At 39.1% G+C, this 20,358-nt stretch overlaps 4 protein-coding genes across 6 annotated transcripts in view; all 4 read left to right on the top strand.

The window, feature by feature from the left end:
• LOC137194766 (verrucotoxin subunit beta-like) overlaps nucleotides 1-20,358 on the top strand; it is a 107,514-nt gene that overhangs the window by 28,785 nt on the left and 58,371 nt on the right. The window lies entirely within an intron of this gene.
• The window catches only part of LOC137194759 (verrucotoxin subunit beta-like), a 102,274-nt gene that overhangs the window by 39,475 nt on the left and 42,441 nt on the right, over nucleotides 1-20,358 (top strand).
• Nucleotides 1-20,358, top strand: part of LOC137194764 (stonustoxin subunit alpha-like) — an 89,900-nt gene that overhangs the window by 28,747 nt on the left and 40,795 nt on the right. Inside the window, exon 4 of one of the 4 annotated variants that reach the window (XM_067606902.1) lies at nucleotides 242-4,280. The exons of 1 other annotated variant lie outside the window; for it this stretch is intronic. In XM_067606902.1, coding sequence (XP_067463003.1) covers nucleotides 242-1,299 — 1,058 coding nt within the window. In that variant the 3' untranslated portion in view covers nucleotides 1,300-4,280. Of the gene's footprint in view, nucleotides 1-241; nucleotides 4,281-20,358 lie in introns of those variants that run through there. 2 more of the 4 variants (XM_067606901.1, XM_067606900.1) reach the window with 2 other exon arrangements.
• LOC137194760 (uncharacterized) lies at nucleotides 6,260-19,790 on the top strand. The gene is made up of 3 exons (XM_067606895.1): nucleotides 6,260-6,343; nucleotides 14,079-14,191; nucleotides 14,623-19,790. Exons 2-3 carry the CDS (start codon nucleotides 14,092-14,094, stop codon nucleotides 18,198-18,200), a joined length of 3,678 nt encoding a protein of 1,225 aa, XP_067462996.1. The 5' UTR covers nucleotides 6,260-6,343; nucleotides 14,079-14,091; the 3' UTR covers nucleotides 18,201-19,790.

Genomic DNA, 20,358 nt, shown 5'->3' with positions numbered 1-20,358 from the left:
TATTTATGGAAATGTGGTGATATCTGTACACATAGATCCCCAGAGGCAGCTCTGTTGTTCTATCCAGTAAAACAAATAAAAAAATGAATTAAATCCAACTAATGTGAAAGACAAAACTCTCATGTACCTTAAAACTATGTAAACACAACTTGAGCTTTTCCAACCATAGTTATCCATCACTGATGTGACTAATTAAACACATTTTATGAACATAGCATTGATTGTTTGTCCTTTTTTTCAGTCATCAGGTCAACATCTCCCCCAGTCTACTACAATAATGAGGAGATTAGGATTGTGATGGTGGGGACACGTGGAGTTGAAAAAAGTGCCACAGGAAACACTATTCTGGGAAGAAAGTGCTTTAAATCAGAATTATCTCCTAAATCTGTGACAGAGTGCTGTGAAAAGGCCTTTGGTGAGGTGGATGGACAAAAAGTTGCTGTTATCAACACTGCGGGCCTGTTTGACACCTGGGACACTGAATCAGAACCAGAACCAGAATCAGAATCAGAATCAGAATCAAAATCAGAACCAGAATCAGAACCAGAACCAGAACCAGAATCAGAATCAGAATCAAAATCAGAATCAGAATCAGAATCAGAATCAGAGTGGGACAGTTTTGTCCAGTGCATTAAATATGCTTCTCCTGGACCTCATATCTTCCTGGTTGTCATCAGACTGGGCAGAGTCATAGAGGAAGAAAAGCAGTCGCTGCAGATCATTCAGCATCTTTTTTGCGAGGAACCCGACAAACTAAACAAATACAGCATGGTTCTCTTTACCCATGGTGACCTGCTCAAAGGGAAACCTATTGAGGAGTTGTTGGAGGATGATGAAGACCTGCAGGAACTTGTGACTGAATGTAACGGCCAGTACCACGTGTTCAATAATGAGCTGGAGGATCGTTCTCAGGTCAGCGAGCTGCTCGAGAAGATCAGAAATATAAATGTACAGAATGGAGGAAGCTACTACACCGGCAATATTTTCCAACTGGCAGAGAAGGTAATAGAAAAAGGGAAAAAACAAATCCTGAAAGAGAAAGAAGAGAAAATGCGAAAGGAGCAGGAGGAACTGAGGAAGGAAATAGAGGAAAAGTATCAGCAACAGCTGAGAAAAGTGAAGGGTGACATGGAGAGGGAGGCTAAATTAGAGGAAGAATGTGAAAAAGAAATCAAAAAGAAAATGACAAAACTGAAGGAAAAGCAAAAACTTCAGGCCAGAAAGGAAGCAGAGCACAGTGATTGGGTCACCCAAATACTACAGTCAGTATTTTCAGTCGTTGCTTCATTTGAAGCATAGCAATTTGCATAGCGATTTGAAGATAGCAATACAAACACATGAGCAGCATGAACACCAAATCACAGAAGCAGTCTCTCCCCAGGCATGCCATCCCACTCCCCAGGTGGTGTAAAGTTAATTCAATTATATAACTAGATCTGTTCCAAGTAACAATAATGACAAGCAAAAGTTTGACATCCAGAGGCTGTTTGACACTAGGAGAGATGAAGATAAAACAGTTAAAGATATTGCCCAGTGCATTTCTTATGCTTCTTCTGGATATACCCATACCATCCTGGTAGTACGGCTGGTACTACGTTTTCAGTAATGACCTTAAGCATCATTCTCAAGTCAAGCAGCTACTCAAGAAGATCAGAGTGGAGCCACTACACCACCAAAATGTTCAAAAGGACAGAGAAAGCAATCAAAGCAAAGAAACAACAAATCCTGAAAGAGAATGAAGAGCAAATGCTCAAAGACCAGGAGGAACTGATGAAAGAAAGAAAGGAAAAGTATGAGCAACAGCTGAGAGAAGTAAGGGTGACAGGGAGAGGGAGACTAAAATAGAGGAAGAATGTGGAAAAGAAATCAAAAAGAAACTGCTGAGGAAACAGAAAGCTGACAGAAAGAGGGAGAAGAAGTTAAGAGAAACATGAGAAAAAAACTGAAGGAACGCCAAGAATTTCAAGCTAGACTGGAAGCCAAGAAGAGAAATTCAATAATATAACTGGTAATTCAAATGATTCATGTCGGCACGGGCAGATTTGGTTATTTGGGGGCCCGAGGCTCAGTCTTGGGGCCTCCTTCACATTTTATTTTCACCCTTTCTCTAATTGAGAATGTTGGTGTAAGCTGTGGTAGACTTAAATCTACTTAAATCTTTTGTACATGATTTGGGGGTTTTATGACTATAAGTAAGATAATTTTATGCTTCATATCTAAACATTCTAATAATAACAATCATCATAATAAAAATCAATAGCTGTTTGGGGTCCTTTTATTTGGGGGCCCCAGGCAGTTGCCTGCCTTGCCTAATGGTAAAGTCGACCTTGTATGTTGGTTAGACTCCTTTTTTTGCAAATCATCTATCAGCTAGGGCAAATACAAAAAAGTGAGAGAGTTTAATATGCTCAATATGTGCACAAATACAGGCACCAAACAGCATGAAGAACACAGAGAAGGTTTGGATCAGTTGGATCAGCAGCTACTCTGATTGCTTTTACACTTTTCTACCCAGCAGGTGGTCAGATGAGTCTCATGTGTGATGAAGGGTCAGAAAGAAAACTGGAAAGAAAGATTCAAAGATTCCAAAACATTTGAATCAAGAAAACAACAAAAACTTTCTGATCCTGGACTGAAGAAGCTTTAATGCCCTTTTTCATTTTCTCATTTGGTCTGATTTATAAGTATAGAAGTTGGGTGTTAATCAATATTTTATTGTTGGACATGTTTTGTAACAATAATAGATAATTCATGGTGGATAGTTATTGTTTTATTATTGGATGTATTTCTTTAATATTAGACCATATGTGTTATTAATCACACAAGATGATCAATAATTGTTCAGTAGTGCCACAGATGGTCAAGAAAATGTTGATAAATTTTCCATTAAAAAGAGCGAATGATTTACTTTCTGAATGTTTGAGGTTGAGTCTCTTTTAGCTCAATATGATTTAAATCTCTCGTGCAGTGTGAAGTATTTGAGGTATCAGAGATCACTGATGGTAGAAAACAGCTCAAGTTATTGTTAATTTATCAGAATTCATTTTTTCCACATGTATGCATATGAATTCTATCCATGAAGGATCCAGTTCTGCTAATGTCTAACAGCTGTAATCAGAGATAAGATGGATGGATTCATACTTTTAAGAAAATTATTTCATCAAATTTACATTCATATTTCAGTTTGATTTTGTTCATTTCAAAGGCCAAAAACATTATTTCAGATTGTTTTTTAAAAATGTTTTTGTCTCAGTTTCAGTTTGAATGTATTTTTTTTCCATTTCATCCACTTCCTTTAATCTGTTTATCTGTTCTGCTGAGCTAATGTCCAGTTACATATTTCTGCTGTAATTCATAGAATATCTCATAAGTATGAATGTCTAAAATCTTGTTTCATGTATGTTTACATGCTGTTTAATGTGCTGCAGCTGAGCAGCTAATTAGCTACATAGCTGCTAACTGATGTTAGCAGTGAACTTTTTCCCTGGTGAATGTTTGTTTGGTGGCTCGTTCAACAAGCTACACTGCAGGACAAGATGTGTGTTCATGTTTGTAAGTTAGATAAGAAGGAGACTTTAGCAGGAAAGCTAACGTGGGTTGTTGTTCAGAGTCTGTGGCTCTTGTGTTGTGTAGCAGGATGCAATCAGGCTCAGTGTGACTGTCTGCTCTGCCAGTGATAGAACCACGTCATCTATTTATGCAAGATTTGATTTGTTGTATGGAAATAATGACTCCAGATACATCAGAGGATGATGCAACAGTATTTAATAAAAATAATGCTAAACTTCACATTTTTCTCAACGGAGAACACAGGACAAGTTGTTGGTCACATGACTTACCAAGCTACTCATTTTGATAATTTCGAGAAAGTTATAGTGAGAATAAAATATTTATTTCTATTTATATTTTAAACTTTAAGAATTTGATGGATCGAAGCAGAACCTATATATTGTGTTCTTTATTTTGTCATAATAATTTATTTTGTCGTAATATTATGTTGAAAATGAATCAAATGTGATACAATCTGTATTTCAGGGTTTATTGCTGTAAATCCTTTAATCATCATTGTTGTGCATTTGATAATGTCTTTACCTGTTTTAAAAGTCATATACTGTTTTAGTTATCTAATTAAAAAACAAAACATGTAAAATGTCATCTTTTTAGAGTGGAGTTATGAGTATTTATGAAGTTTTATAATCGTCTCTGTCATAATTGGTGCAAGCACCAGACTGTCTTCAACAGTCAGCAAGTGGCAAAGTAAAAAATAAAAAGGAAAAAGTGGAGAAAACATGTCTGGCGTCGCCAGCTGAGAACTGTTTCCCCTTCTGCACATTTCAAATGTGATCTTTATTACAGTCTATGGTCACACCGTTTTTGGGAAATCAGGCTGATTCTCTCCAGTAGCTACTTCCTCATCTTAATGAATAAAGAGAACGTGGAGTTTTTTAGAGAGAATATAGAGATGGATACATGGGAACACTCTTACTTGTATCTGCTCTACATATGCACAAATGATGAAATAAGGCAAACATTTGACAGTATGTGTGTGTATGACATAGATAGCATGTTTATACACTAATATGCATATTGGTCAAAAAATGTCCCTACCAATGTTAAAACCAAACCTACACCCTTGGTGTCATGGATGAAAAAGGAGAATTAGAGAGAGAAGTTGAAACTACTTTTTGACCTCTGAAGCGTCCGACATGTATGTCTGAAGAAGTACAACGTCAGCTGAGAGCTGTTTCCCCTTCTGCACATTACAAACGTGATCTTTATTACAGTCTATGGTCACACCGTTTCTGGGAGATCAGGCTGATTCTCTCCAGTAGCTACTTCCTCATCTTAATGAATAAAGAGAACGTGGGGTTTGTCAGAGAGACTATAAAGATAGAAACAAATACAACACTCTCACTTTTATCTGCCCAACATGAGCACAAATGCAGGAACTTAAAGGCACAATGAACACAAAAAGTGTCGGGTAGCAAGTCTGGATTTCAGTTTACACACATTGAGAACAGGTACAAGTGAAGCTGCAGATATCCTAAAAACGATGTGTTTGTTTGATGAGGTTGAAACTCTTGTTAGGCTGCTGTTGGTTATCTCTGTGGCCTCAGCTGAGACTCAAAGAAGCTTCAGTGAACTTATGAGACTGAAAACATGGCTCAGGTCAACAATCTCACAAATGCATTTGAACAACATTGCAGTGTGACATGTCCATCAAGAAAAACTTGATTCCATTAACCTCAGAGATGTTTGCCAGCAATTAGTGTGAGTAAATGAGAGGAGAAGACATTTTGTTTCTTTTACATAAAAGAGGCCACAAGCTGGTTGCTGGAATACAAGCAGTGATGGAGAAATCAGGAGATAATGTAGAGTAGCCTACTAATCTATTGACTATAAGTAAAATGCTGTTTTTATGTTGTTTGCTATGTTGCTTATATGTCTACAGCACTTGTTATATGGTCGGGCACTTTAATGGTAGATTTAGGTTATAAACTGGTACACATGCATCAAGTGAAGCCAGAATACTTTATTCTGAAATGTATTTCTGGTTTCTGTTTCTACCTGTGATGGTTTGTTTTGAGCATGTTTACACACAGTTTATTGATTTCATCTGTTGATTAAAACACAGTAGCACCTTCCTCTCTGGTTATTTTTATTTATTCTCTAGTACCATCATTACAAAAATGATATCATAATCAAATCATCATCATCATCATCATCATCATCATCATCATCATCATCATAATCATCAAGTCATATGTGAATTTTATTTCTGTTTAAATTACTTTAATTTGAATTAATTTTAGTTTAAGATGTACACAAATAAAATGTAAACAGTAAAATATCTTTTAAAATGCGTAAAAAATCTGTGTGATACAAGTCATGTTTTAGCAAGTTAGCAAATACTTATTAAATAAAGCAAACATTTGACAGTATGTGTGTGTATGACATAGATAGCATGTTTATACACTACTATGCATATTGGTCACATGACAAAAAATGTCCTTACCAATGTTAAAACCAAACCTACACCCTTGGTGTCATGGATGAAAAAGGAGAATTAGAGAGAGAAGTTGAAACTCCTCTTTGACCTTTGAAGAGTTCGACATGTATGTCTGAAGAAGTACAACGTCAGCTGAGAGCTGTTTCCCCTTCTGCACATTACAAACGTGATCTTTATTACAGTCTATGGTCACACCGTTTCTGGGAGATCAGGCTGATTCTCTCCAGTAGCTACTTCCTCATCTTAATGAATAAAGAGAACGTGGGGTTTGTCAAAGAGAATATAAAGATAGAAACCACAGCCCTCTCTCAGAGGATCACAAACCTTTCTGCTGTAAGTACACTGCTTCTGTTTGTTGTTCTTTTTCTAGATTAGTGCTGCAGGACCTCTAAACTCATTCACATCAACATGATCTTAGACAAGTGAAAGTAAAATTAGGAGAGAATTTGAATATGATCAACACTCATGTGATTTGATGACTTCAGTTGGATAATTGTAATTAATAATTGTAGTCAAACAGAGTTCTGTAATCAATCTTAATTATACAATTGACCTTTAATTTAAGAAAAGGCTTCATATTTAAGTGAAATGTATTGGTTGTTTATCAGTGGCAGCTGGTGAAAATGTTTGTAGGTGGGGCTGTGTCATATCCAAACACTTTCAGTCTACAGTGTAAACTATATTAATATTCTAGTTATGTTATATCTCTAGTCTCTATTCTAGTTTTTTACTGGTTTAGTACTTTATCTATCCATCTATCTATAACTAGGGAAGTTCATACTGTGACAGTAGGGCCTGATGATTTCTGCTTTGTGGAAAACAAGGACGGAATCACAGAATTTGATAATAAAAATGGAATCAAGTGTAAAATGCGGAATATCGTGGAATTTGCTAAAATGTAAATGCAATTTATAAAAATCAGGGTTTTCCCACTGTTATAAGATTCAAGTGCAGCACCAAAGTGTTTTTTCACAGCGTCTAAACTGAATGAACAGAGGAACCTTTGCTGAGTCTTTACTGTGTTTTGCTGCCATTTATGGTCATGTTGCTTCTGTCACCAAGGGCTCCTACACACACACACACACTCAGGTGAAGTGAAAGATAAAGTTTTATCAGAGTTGATGTATACGCTCGTTACTGAAAGTGCAATAAATAAATTAATTAAACCACCTGTTGAACAAGCAGAAACATGTAGAAAAGTGATATTTTCATCTGGTTTGTCTGTAGTTAATTATTATAAACAAGCTCTAGTCTAGTCTAACTGTTTAACTTAGTTTGCTAAGAATCTTAAAATGTTTTAAATTCTTGTAAACTTGCTGCTGGCTGAGATGAAGCAGCTCCTCCTCTCTACCAGCGGTACCTGCAGCAGTGAATCACAGCAGCAGCAGAGAGAGGAGGAGGAGGAAGGACTGATACTGACTTCTTCTTTCTCTATAGACTTCACTCAGTATTTTGATTTCAGGAATATTATTTATTTTATTGACATTTTAGATTTGTTTCCAGTGAGATATTATTGAGTTTATGTAGTGACTTTACTGTTGCTGCTCTGGAAACAATATTTAGTTATATTTAAAATATAAATCAGTTCTAATCCTGTTGTGAATTTATTCTTTTTTTTAAAAAAAATTTCAATTCTTTAGTAATGAAAAAGAACCAGAAAGAATATTGATAAGACACTGTCCCTACAGCTGGTTCACTAACCAAAACCACCCCTTCTAGAATATGGATTGGAATGACTTATTGGGTGAGTGGCAGAAGAGCGGAGGTGTAGAAAGGAGGAAGGATTAGAGTTGGAGGGAAGAAGGGATGGAAGGGGAAGGGAGAGGGTCGAGGGATGTGGGGATGAGGGGTGAGGGTTGAGAACGTGGGATGAGGGATGAAGGAGTGAAAGTCGAGGGGATGAGGGTCGAGGGATAGGGGGAAGAAGAGCAGATGGAAAAGAGAGGAAGGAAAAGGTCAATGGGAGGATGATAGGTGTAAGAAGGTGAGGTGTCGATGGCAGGGTGGTAAGTGGGAACAAAGGAGGTCGAAACTCAGGGTGGGGGTGCTGTCTCGGTGGTCTGACATCTGTACGAAGCCCCCAAAAAAGATTTCAAGCAGAGAGGTGAGAGTGTGTTTCCTGATGTTCCACTTGATAAGCGGGAGAAGACCAGCAGCCGAGAATTTTAATAATGTTGTCTGGGACACCTTGTGTGAAAGTGGTGGAAGCGGCTCCAATTCGGAATGAGTGTCCTGAAAGCTGGTCAGGGTGTATGCCGGATCTGGCGAGTACTGAGCGCATGTGGTGATGGAACCAAAAGTGTGTTGCTGCTTTTCCTTGGGGGGAAGCTCGACTGGCTAGTCTTGTGTTGGTGTATTGGTGAATGGGTTCGTAAGGACTTATGTATGAATCTAGTTGGAAAAGAAAGATGGGTTGAGGTTGACTGGTTGGTCTTACTGCATTTGAGGTAGTAGATGAGTGTGTCTGGAGAATGGAAAGAGATGTTGGACAATGTGGCATGGCGAGATGGATCGAAGGTGTAGGAAGGGGCACTGAATTCGGAGCAGCGTAGGAAGCCGAAAAAGGCTAGTAAGAACATGGACTCCAAGACTTTGTCTATGTGGGGTGACATGTAGCCTGTACGGAGGGTGTGGATGCAACGGGCCAAGAGGTCCGATGTGAGGGGTGAACATTTTGGCGTGGGATGTGGTTCAGCCTTGCAGAGACCTTTTATCGACATGTTTATATGGGAGTGGGACAAGGCCGGACATGGTGCTCCTGAAATCATTTTGACGAAGAAATTGACTCCACTGAGGTAGGCCTGTATGGTGGAAGACTTGATCTTGTGTTTAGTGTGGGAGGACGTGATGAAGCAGGAGAGGGTCAGAACGTCCAGTGAAGGGAAAGGAAGTCTGTGGGAGAAGTGGAAAGGAGAGGAACTGCTGCCACATTTTCAGTTCCATCTTGCACGCGCTGTCTAGTGTGACATGAACATGAATGGATGGGAAGGTGGTGGCTATAGAGAGAGGGTGCGATAAGAAAGATTGGCCCTCAGGGATGATGCGGACGGCGTAATTGAAATGGCCCAGCAGCAAAAGCAATCGGCATTTGGTGCATGTGTTGGCCAAAAGAAAGTTTTGGATGAGTAGAGAAATGCAGTGGAGTTTCTCGGTAGGCAGAGATCCTTGGAGTGTAATGGAGGTGAGGGTGATGCTGAGGAATTCCAGAGAAGTGCTTGGGCCGTCTGTTTTCTCTGGAGATAGAGGAAAGCCAAGATCAGCGAATGCAGAAGTGATGATAGTGAGACCGTATGATGGGGGTGAAGATGGTGGTGTGACCATGAGAAAGTCATTGAGTAGGTGAATGAGTTTGTAGTTGTTGGAAAGGATCTAGCAGAGGGCTTCGGACAATGAGTCAAAGATTTTTGGGCTCTTGCAGCCAAAGGTCAGACGCATGGCAAAATAGTATGCGCCCTTCCAGAAGACTCTGAAGAGGTGCGAGTAGTCAGGGTGGATGGGGAGGACCTTGAAAGGGCTTTTGATGTCCACCTTGGACAACCATGCTCCTTGATCCATGAGGCGGATGAGGGAGATGGCATGATCTATGGTGGCGTAATGCATGGAAAAGTCCGGGCTGGGAATCAGGCTGTTGATGGTTGGGAAGGTGGAATCGTGAGGGGACAAGAGGTCGATGATGAGCCTCTTCTTCCCAGAGTACTTCCTAGTTGCCACTCCGATTGGGCTGACTCTGAAAGATGGGAAAGGAGGGCTGGAGAATGTGCTGATCATGAAGGCGTCGTCAACTTCTTTTTGCAGTAGTTTGTCCACCGTAGTGGGTTCAGACAAGGCCGACTGCAAGTTTTTGCATCTGTAGGTGGACTCAGGCATGACCTGCAGACCTGGGTGGAAACCATGTGTGAAGCCCTGAATGAGGAAGTTGACAAACTGGGTGTCTGGGTGGTTCTGTAGGGTGGTGGCTAGAGCGTCAATATTAATGGAGGTATCAAGATACTTACAAAGGTGTTGCCTAGTCAGGTGGTGTGGACATGTGGATCTGGCATGGGCTTGGCCACAGATTGAGCAGGTGTGGAGAAATCTGCAGCTGGAAATGGTAGAGAGGGTGCATACCATGGCGGGATGTAAAGGGGCGCTGCACATTTTGCAGCAGAGAGATGAGCGAGCTGCAAAGACTCGGCAATAGAGCTTGTGATCCAATGATTAAATGAGAATTGATGATAGGTAATCGTCGAGCTTGGACCTGCAGTTGGGGAAAGCTGAACAGATTACATCTCAATACGAGAATGCAAAGGTGAATTCAGCTACTGTGAGATCCTTGGAGCAAGCAGGAAGTGACTGTTTAAGTTCCCAAGGGCCGAATGAGGTGAGCAGTTCCCTGGGGACGTGAGGATTGGTTGAAGTTGGGTGAATGAGTTGAGCGAGGTCAACATAATTATCTGCTGCCTGAGTGTACATAGGATCTGCTGCCTGAGTGTGGGTGACATGGGGGAGGGCCAGGCAGATGCCAGGGGGCGCACTGGTGGCTGGGTGGTGGCAAGGGTGTAGCTGCTAGATGGAGGGGCAGGAGCCAGAAAAAGGCTGAGGCTGGCCGTGGGTAGGGCTGTAGGAAAAGAAGGTGCAGACACGGTAGGATGGATAATGCAAGTAGCATGCGGGTTGTGGGGAAGGGGGAGGGGGGGCAGGGGTAGAGGAGGGAGTAGGGAGGGGGGAAAAGAATACGTTTTATGATGCAAGTGTGTCACAGAGTACTTGCAAACTGAGAAAAAGGGGAGAGGAGCAGATGAGGTGTGTCTAAATACTCTGTGGTGCGCAGATGAGATGTGTACAAGGCGTGGTCTTTGTTCCTGTACCTTCATTTAGTGGCTTCATTCTGACTTTGGGAGGACGAGCAAATCAGTTCACATCTCTTCACTATGAGCCTGTTTTATTAATGTTTTTTTGTGATTATTATTTTTATGGTGCACAGTGCGATCACTCACAAACATGTGATGGATTACTTCAGACCATTGTGCTCACATGATTCACTTTGTCATGCTGACTGTGTGCTGAAGCACTTTTTTGATTAAGAAATAGTGTAAGTTTGTGTTGCATCATTACAAATTAATTGATATATATTAATTTCATTAAATGTATCATTACATCTTGAATACTTTATTACTGAATTATTGAAATTTTTATTCATCCATCATATGATTAGACAATCTTTCTGATGACAAAATGTGCTTCAATTGTAAAACACAGAATTCAGAAAAATTAAAACGGAAAACATAATTTGGGAAAAAAATATGTGTTAAGAATATGATAAAAAACTAGATTTCAAGTAGCTGAAGTCAAAATTTTGACTGGTAGAATAATGTTCATTACATGGTGATCATGGTGAGTCACTACTCTACTGCTGGTTGACTCTGCTTGGGGCAATTAAAGAATCACCCTTTTTGGATCAGATTGGAGGAAACTGATTGGATAAATTTATGTGGTCGTGTGAATATCTTGAGTCAGCAACTGGCTGCACTGCTGCACTGACTGGACGATGTTTCTAGAAGAGCTGTTTAGAGAAGGAAACAAACAGGAAGCTGCTGCAGTATTTCCTCCCCATGATAATGATTTACATGTTCATGAGTGTCGAATGTTATTTATTTATTTTACAAAAGCTTTATTTGAGAGGAAATAACACTTTCCACCAGGTGGGTTGTGTTGGTGCATTAGTGCTGAATATCTTTGAGTTTTGGACTGTTTGTTGGACAAAACAAGACATTTGATGATGTCACCTTGTCCCTTAGTTATGTTCCACCACTGCTGGTGTAAATGTCATTTGTTTTGCAGGTATTTGGTCATAAAGCAAAGTATTGGACACATTAAAATTTTAAAGTCAGGGGATTCAGGATCGTCCTTTGGGGAATATGAATATCTGTGCAAAATTTCATGGCAATCGATTCAATAGTTTTTGAGATATTAGATGCAGAACATTTTATCTGCCCAACATGAGCACAAATGCAGGAACTTAAAGGCACAATGAACACAGACAGTAATGGGCAGCTAGTCTGGATTTCAGTTTACACACATTGAGAACAAGTACAAGTGAAGCTGCAGATATCCTAAAAACGATGTGTTTGTTTGATGAGGTTGAAACTCTTGTTAGGCTGCTGTTGGTTATCCCTGTGGCCTCAGCTGAGACTGAAAGAAGCTTCAGTGAAATTATGAGACTGAAAACATGGCTCAGGTCAACAATCTCACAAATGCATTTGAACAACATTGCAGTGTGACAAATCCATCAAGAAAAACTTGATGCCATTAACCTCAGAGATGTTTGCCAGCAATTAGTGTGAGTAAATGAGAGGAGAAGACATTTTGTTTCTTTTACATAACAGAGGCCACAAGCTGGTTGCTGGAATACAAGCAGTGATGGAGAAATCAGGAGATAATGTAGAGTAGCCTACTAATCTATTAACTGTAAGTAAAATGCTGTTTTTATGTTGTTTGCTATGTTGCTTATATGTGTACAGCACTTGTTATATGGTCGGGCACTTTAATGGTAGATTTAGGTTATATACTGGTACACATGCATCAAGTGAAGCCAGAATACTTTATTCTGAAATGTATTTCTGGTTTCTGTTTCTACCTGTGATGGTTTGTTTTGAGCATGTTTACACACAGTTTATTGATTTCATCTGTTGATTAAAACACAGTAGCACCTTCCTTTCTGGTTATTTTTATTTATTCTCTAGTACCATCATTACAAAAATCATATCATAATCAAATCATCATCATCATCATCATCATCATCATAATCATCAAGTCATATGTGAATTTTATTTCTGTTTAAATTACTTTAATTTGAATTAATTTTAGTTTAAGATGTACACAAATAAAATATAAACAGTAAAATAACTTTTCAAATGCATAAAAAAATCCGTGTGATACAAGTCATGTTTTAGCAAGTTAGCAAATACTTATGAAATAAAGCAAACATTTGACAGTATGTGTGTGTATGACATAGATAGCATGTTTATACACTACTATGCATATTGGTCACATGACAAAAAATGTCCCTACCAATGTTAAAACGAAACCTACACCCTTGGTGTCATGGATGAAAAAGGAGAATTAGAGAGAAAAGTTGAAACTCCTCTTTGACCTCTGAAGAGTTCGACATGTATGTCTGAAGAAGTACAACGTCAGCTGAGAGCTGTTTCCCCTTCTGCACATTTCAAACGTGATCTTTATTACAGTCTATGGTCACACCAATTCTGGGAGATCAGGCTGATTCTCTCAAGTAGCTACTTCCTCATCTTAATGAATAAAGAGAACATGGAGTTTGTCAGAGAGAATATAAAGATAGAAACCAGAGATCCCTCTCAGAGGATCACAAACCTTTCTGCAGGAAACAAATAGGAAGCTGCTGTAGCATTTCCTCCCACATGATAATGATTAACATGTTCATGAGTGTTGTATGTTATTTTTTTATTTTACAAAAGGTGTATTTGAAAAGAAATAACACTTTCCCACAGGTGGGTTGTGTTGGTGCATTAGTGCTGAATATCTTGGAGTTTTGGACTGTTTGTTGAGGTCAGGGGATTCAGGATCATCCTATGGGGGACACAAATTTCTGCATGAAATTTCATGGCCATCCATTTAATAGTTTTTCAGATATTAGATTCAGAACATTTTATCTGCTCAACATGAGCACAATTGCAGGAACTTAGAGGCACGAGAAACACAAAAAGTGATGGGCAGCTAGTCTGGGTTTCAGTTTACACACATTGAGCTGATTACATTTTCTTTGTTTTCTGCAACAAACAGCTTCCCTCCATTTTCTTTCCCTTGTGTTACTACTGACCCATTTGGGAAGCCTATCATTACACAGTATCTGTGTGGGTTTTTGTAAATCTTAGCATGTCCTAAGATCCTCTGTATCTGTGATATTTCACAGAATATTTATCCTATTAGTGTATGTCTATGCTTATTATTTTATTTAGTGTTTATAGATTCTGCAGTTCCTCTGTGTTTCAGCCACATTACAAGGTGACAGACAACAGGGAGAACTAACAAGCTGTTGTCCATTTTTTTCCAGTTCACACTGAGTAATGGACACTGACGCCACAGGGACAATGGAGGTGGCAGCGCTCGGCCGGCCTTTCAGCCTCGGGATGCTGTACGACTGCCGCAAAGACTCACTCATCCCTGGTAAGAATTCACATGTAGAAATACTAAATGCATCACAACTAGAAAACAACCAAAACACTCTGAACATTGAAATGGATCGGTACACTGCTTTAAAAGAAAAAGGTTGATTTTGTTCAGTGTGTGATTTGTGAGGAAGAGAAAATGATGATCTTTTGTCTTTTGTTTAGTGTTATAAAGGATACAAGTGAGTTGTTGGATATGAGAGACTCACATCATCTGAGATGGTTGTTTGAAAAAGAGACCTTTAAATCATCGACTTAGTGAATTCATGGGAGTTCAGGAATAAAACCTTGTAGTAGGAAGGCATAAGACTCGAACAATTATTATGTGTGTCTGTTGAAATAGTCTTATAATCTAAAAAGGGATGGGACATGAAATGGCATTCAATCATTAGAGGACGCTGATCTTGGTTTTTGCTTCTTCTTTTGCAGGCATGACATTGTGGGACGATGATGACCTGAAAAATAATATACGAGAAAGAAAACAGTGTTACAACAATTCTGACATAGTTGCATCTGAATCAATTGCAGATAAATCTTCATCATTAAATATTGAAGCATCCCTGAAAGCAAGTTTCTGTAGTGGACTAGTAGAGGTTGGAGGATCTGCCAAATACCTGAATGATAGTAAAACATCCAAAAATCAGGCCAGAGTAACACTGAAGTACCAAGCAACCACAAAGATGAAGGAACTGTCAATGAATCATTTTGGAAGAGGTAATGTGAAGCATCAGTATGTCTTTAAAAAAAAAATAGCAACACATGTAGTGACAGCTATCCTTTATGGGGCACAAGCTTTCTTTGTCTTTGACCGTGAGGTGTCTGATGAAGAAAGTCATCAAGACATTCAGGGCAACATGAAGGTGATGATCAAGAAAATCCCCACCATCAAAATAGAGGGGGGAGGTTCCCTAAAAATGAAAGATGAGGAAAAAGAAAGGGTGGAGAAGTTCTCCTGCAAATTCTATGGAGACTTTTTACTGAAGAAAACTCCAACAACCTTTCAGGATGCCATACAAGTCTACCAAAGCCTGCCACAATTACTGGGAACCAATGGAGAAAATGCTGTACCAATGAAGGTCTGGCTGATGCCACTTGTGAGTTTAGATTCAAATGCTGCTAAACTCGTCCGTCAGATAAGTATAGGTTTAGTGCAGAAATCCCAGAGTGTCCTGGAGGACTTCACTGAGCTGGAAATGAGGTGCAATGATGCAATGAGAACCACCACTGCACAGCAGTTCCCACAGATTGGTAAAAAACTTAAAACATTTGCAGAATTTTGCTCAGAGTTCAAACTGGAATTCCAACAAACCTTGGCAAAGATACTTCCATCAATCCGAGGAGGAGGGGAAGAGGAGGCTGTGCTCGCAGAGATCCTGAAGAAGAGACATTCTTCTCCTTTCAACAACACAAGCCTGAACGAGTGGATGGACTGTAAAGAGAAGGAAATCTACATCTTAAAATCATTCACCAACAAGATGAAAAACACCAAGATCATCTCATCTCAAAATGGGCTTGATGAGGAAATTCTCAGTGCAGAACATAATGTATGTTTTGTTTTCACCTCACTGGGAAGTGCTGAACCGTACCTCTCAGCTTTATCAGACTATTTGGAAGAAACACCCAAACCAGACAAACCTCAAGGTCTACACTGTCATGATATAGAGAAGGAACAATGGTACGCCTCAAAAGAAGTATCAGATGCAATGAGGATCAAAGCAAAGCTATTCAGTGATTTTGCAGAGGCCAACAAGGAGAAGGAGAACATAAAGTTCCTGACAGTAGGTTTAACAAATGAGACACAGAAAGGTTCAAGCATATACCTTTATAAAGATGTCTTTTATGTTAATAAGAAGTTTGAGCCGCCTTCAAAGCCTGAAACAGTGACAGCAGGTGATGTAACCCACAACAGTGTGACACTGAAGATTTGTCCACCAAGATTTGGATCAGAGAACATCACCTCCTACTCTGTAGAGTACTGTGTCAGTGGAGAGGATGGATGGCAACAAAAAACAGTACCAAAGGCTGAAGAAGTGACAGTGAGCGGCCTGACTCCTAACACAGAGTACATGTTCAGATGCAGAGCAGTGACCTCAGTAGGTGTTGGGCCAGCTGGTGAACTCAGTGGTTCCATTAAAACCTTACCTTGCAGCCCTCCTAAAAAACCTCAAGTTGAAACAAACTCAAGTGAGATATCAGTTAGCTGGGAGAAACCTGCAGAGATTGGACAAGATGTCCACATTTTGAACTACATCATGGAGTACGCTCAAACAGACAAAGGGATGAAAGATGAAGATCTCCAGTGGAGCCAAATGGTGTCAAGAGCTGAAAAGGGGATAATTTCAGGGCTTCAGTCAGAGACAGAATATGCTGTCAGGATCAGATGTGACTGTGGTGGAGCAGGCAGAAGCAAAGAAAGCATCACTGTCTGCACAACAAAATGTATGCATCTCGCAGAAATCATCAAACGTACAAGTGAAAGCATAAATTCTGGATTCCCGTCACTTTACAAACTGCCTCTGAAAGAAGAAGATATGAATATAGATGGTTACCGGAGGTACAACTTCGGCAAAGAAAGCAAGAGGCAAAATCGCACTATAGTGCTTTTTGGAGCGACCGGATCAGGAAAGTCCACTCTCATCAATGGAATGATCAACTACGTTGTTGGTGTAGAGTGGGAGGACAATTTCAGATTTAAATTAATTGATGAGGATCAGTCCAAATCACAAGCTGAGAGACAGACCTCTGAAGTCACTGTGTACAAAATCAACCACCAAGACGGGTTTAAAACCCCCTTCTCTCTGACCATTGTGGACACTCCAGGCTTTGGAGATGCAAGAGGCATAGAGAGAGACAACGAGATCACAGAGCAGCTACGTAATCTTTTCGCTGCTGAGCTTGGTGTCAGTGAAATTGATGCTGTGTGTTTCGTAGTTCAAGCGTCTTTAACACGACTCACAACATCACAGAAGTATATGTTTGATTCTGTGCTTTCAATCTTTGGCAAAGATGTGGCAGAAAACATCAGGGTTCTGGTGACATTTGCAGACGGCCAACGTCCACCAGTTCTAGAGGCAATCAATGCTTCAGGTGTCCCATGTCCTAAAACAAAAGACGGGCTGCCAGCTCACTTCAAATTCAATAACTCTGCATTATTTGCAGGCAACAAATCATCTGCAGCAAACAGCACAGATGGAGATGATGAAGATGGAGGCTTTGATCAGATGTTTTGGAACATGGGGACACAAAGCATGAAGAGGTTTTTTCTTGATTTGAATGTCATAGACACCAAAAGCTTGACGATGACGAAAGAGGTCCTCAAAGAAAGACAGAAGGTCAAGAATTCAGTTGAAAATTTGCAGGAGCAGGTTAAACTTGGGTTAGCCAAAGTTGAGGAGTTAAAAGAGACGACTGAAAAATTGAAGGAGCATGAAGCAGAGATCAGCAGAAATGAGAATTTTGAATTTGAAGTAACTGCCAAAAAGCCTTTTCAAGTTGATATTTCTTGTGCTGGAAATTCCATCACTAACTGTCAGCAATGTCACTATACCTGCCACTATCCTTGTCTGTATGGAAATGATGCAGATAAAAAACACTGTATTGTAATGGGATCTGATGAATACTGTACTCAGTGCCCTGGCAAATGTAATTGGAATGTACATTTTAATCAGAGGTACAGATGGGACTATAAAGAAGTTAAAGAAAAGCGAACAGTGAAAGAGCTGAAAGAAAAGTACATAAAAGCTGTAGAGTCTAAGATACCTGTTCAGGCTTTGATTGAAAAACTGAAGGCTGAAAATGATTGTGTGCAGGTGGAGGTGGTGAGATTGATGGAGAGGTCTGTCAAGTGTTTAAACGGACTCAAAGAGATAGCACTGAGGCCAAATCCTCTCTCCACTCCAGAGTACATTGACCTACTTATTGAGTGGGAGAAATATGAGGCCAAACTAGGATGGAATAGACGAGTTCAGTCCCTGAAGGACATGAGAGAAATAGCTTCAAGTTCATAGCTAAAGTAGAGAGAGGAGAGACACCTCCAGAGTCCACAAAAATAAATAAGCATTGCATCAGATAATTAAGCCTATAACACCATTTGTATCATATTTGATACATGAGTTCCAGAGACCTCTACATCATCAACAAGATCAATGATTACCTTAAAGACATGTTGTATACAATCAGGCTCATGTTAGCTGCCCTTTAGTGGATCATCAGAGCAATGCAGGAAGTAGATGTCCCTTATTTACCAAATTCAAGATGGCTGCCTCTGAGCTGCACTTCACATGACTTACCAATACTCATTTTTCTATTTTTTTATTCTTACTTATATTCTAAGATAAAAATTTGCTGGATTGAAGCAGCATAAAAACATTGTGTAATTTATTTTGTCCTAATATCATGTTGAAAAGGTATGAATCAAATATGATACAGTTTGTATTTCAGGTAATATATCATTAAATCCCTAAATCATCATCATTGTTGTACATTTAATAATGTTTTTACCTTTTTATACACTGATTTAATTATCTAATTAAGCCAATTAAAGATTAAAATGTCATCTTTTTAGAGTGGAGTTATGGGTATTTATGAATAGTTTTACTCTCTTGTATAGTATAGAGCAAGAACGTGTACTTTCCTCGTACTCACTGAAACACCAAGCTGGCTGTTTTAGATTCAAACAGTCTGGAGAACATCTCAGAAAAGCTCAGTTGTGGGTGAGAAAAACGCAGTTTTAGTCTGAACTGAGGGCTGAAATGGAGAGAAAAAGATGTGTTTACAAATGTACCCACCACAGTGTGGACGTACTCTGATTCAATGATACATCTCACATATATACACAAAACCAGATGATCAATCAAAAGTACACCTGCATTTTTCTCATGTTTCACATTTGAAAATCACCTTCTTGCTTTGACATGTTCTGTAACATTAAATTGTTATTAATTTAAACTGGTTCTTAATCTGACAGTATCACATATATATTATGCATGAAGCTATATACGTAACTATATATGATATGTACTCATGAATGATGTTTCTATAGATTGAGTTTTATTCCTGTTTGATTATATTGATTGTTGAAGATTGTTTAAGGACAAAGACTTGTGATACATTTTCTCCAGTTTTTCTTTTCCTCTTATATTGATTGAAGCTTTATTATGTATGAAGTGTTTTATCTGTTTGTCACGTTTTAGTCGTGTCAGGACTGCAGGTGCAAATTAGCTATTGAGCTAACCCCGACACATTTCCATTGACTTTACATTGTTAAAATGTCAATGTTCACACTGACTAAGACTGTATGTGTTTTTATTGCTGAACCATTATATTAAATAGAGAAAGTCCAGATGTCTTGTTCATTGTTTTGAACTTATTTCCCTGAAATTTAACCAGTTTGGAAACAGCAAACAAATGAGGAGATTAAAGAGTTCATATAAATGTAAAGCAGACTTTCTATATTTGTTTTCTCTTGTACGTTTCATTAGCTTTGTTTTCTTTTTGGTTTACATCCTTAATCACAATTTGTTATCATGTGACATGTGCATGTCTTCATGTATGGACTCTTGAATGTTTTGTGAATCAATAAATGTGCTGCATAAAAAGGTTTTACCTTCTTGTTAAACTTTATTTCTACATCACTAAAGTAACAGCAGAGCAGAGCTGCAGAAGTGTTTTATAGAAATGAGTCAAAACAAGAAAACTAAATGTGTCAGTGAAAGAAGTAAAAATATAAAATTGTGAAATTAAATATTTGACACAGCGAGGTTGAAAGTGATTAGATGTCTGTTTTCTTCAGAGGTTTTCATGGACTATTCTTGAAGAAACATTTTGTCTTGTTTTCTCCAGACTCAGATGTTTCAGATGGATATCAGTGTCATCTCTGAGTGTCCAGTACATAGACAGGTCCAGGACATGTTTAGCTTAGCTTAGCACAAACAGCAGGGGGAAACTGCTAGCCGAGCTCCATTAAAAGAGAAAGAAATCCACCTTCCAGCAACTCCAGAGTCTGATTTACATGCTGTATGTTGTGTATTGAACAGGTGTAGAAATAGAAATGTAAAAAGAAGATACTGTGGTTTTAGCATCACCCAGCAGACTACAGGATGGACCGCTGACTAGCTTGTTAGCTAACAAGACAAAACACTTGGTGGCTGTTTGAGAAAACTTTCT

The sequence above is a fragment of the Thunnus thynnus genome, chromosome 12, assembly GCF_963924715.1.
Source record: "Thunnus thynnus chromosome 12, fThuThy2.1, whole genome shotgun sequence".
In the NCBI taxonomy this organism is placed as follows: domain Eukaryota; kingdom Metazoa; phylum Chordata; class Actinopteri; order Scombriformes; family Scombridae; genus Thunnus; species Thunnus thynnus.
This window is presented reverse-complemented; position numbering and strand designations above follow the sequence as displayed.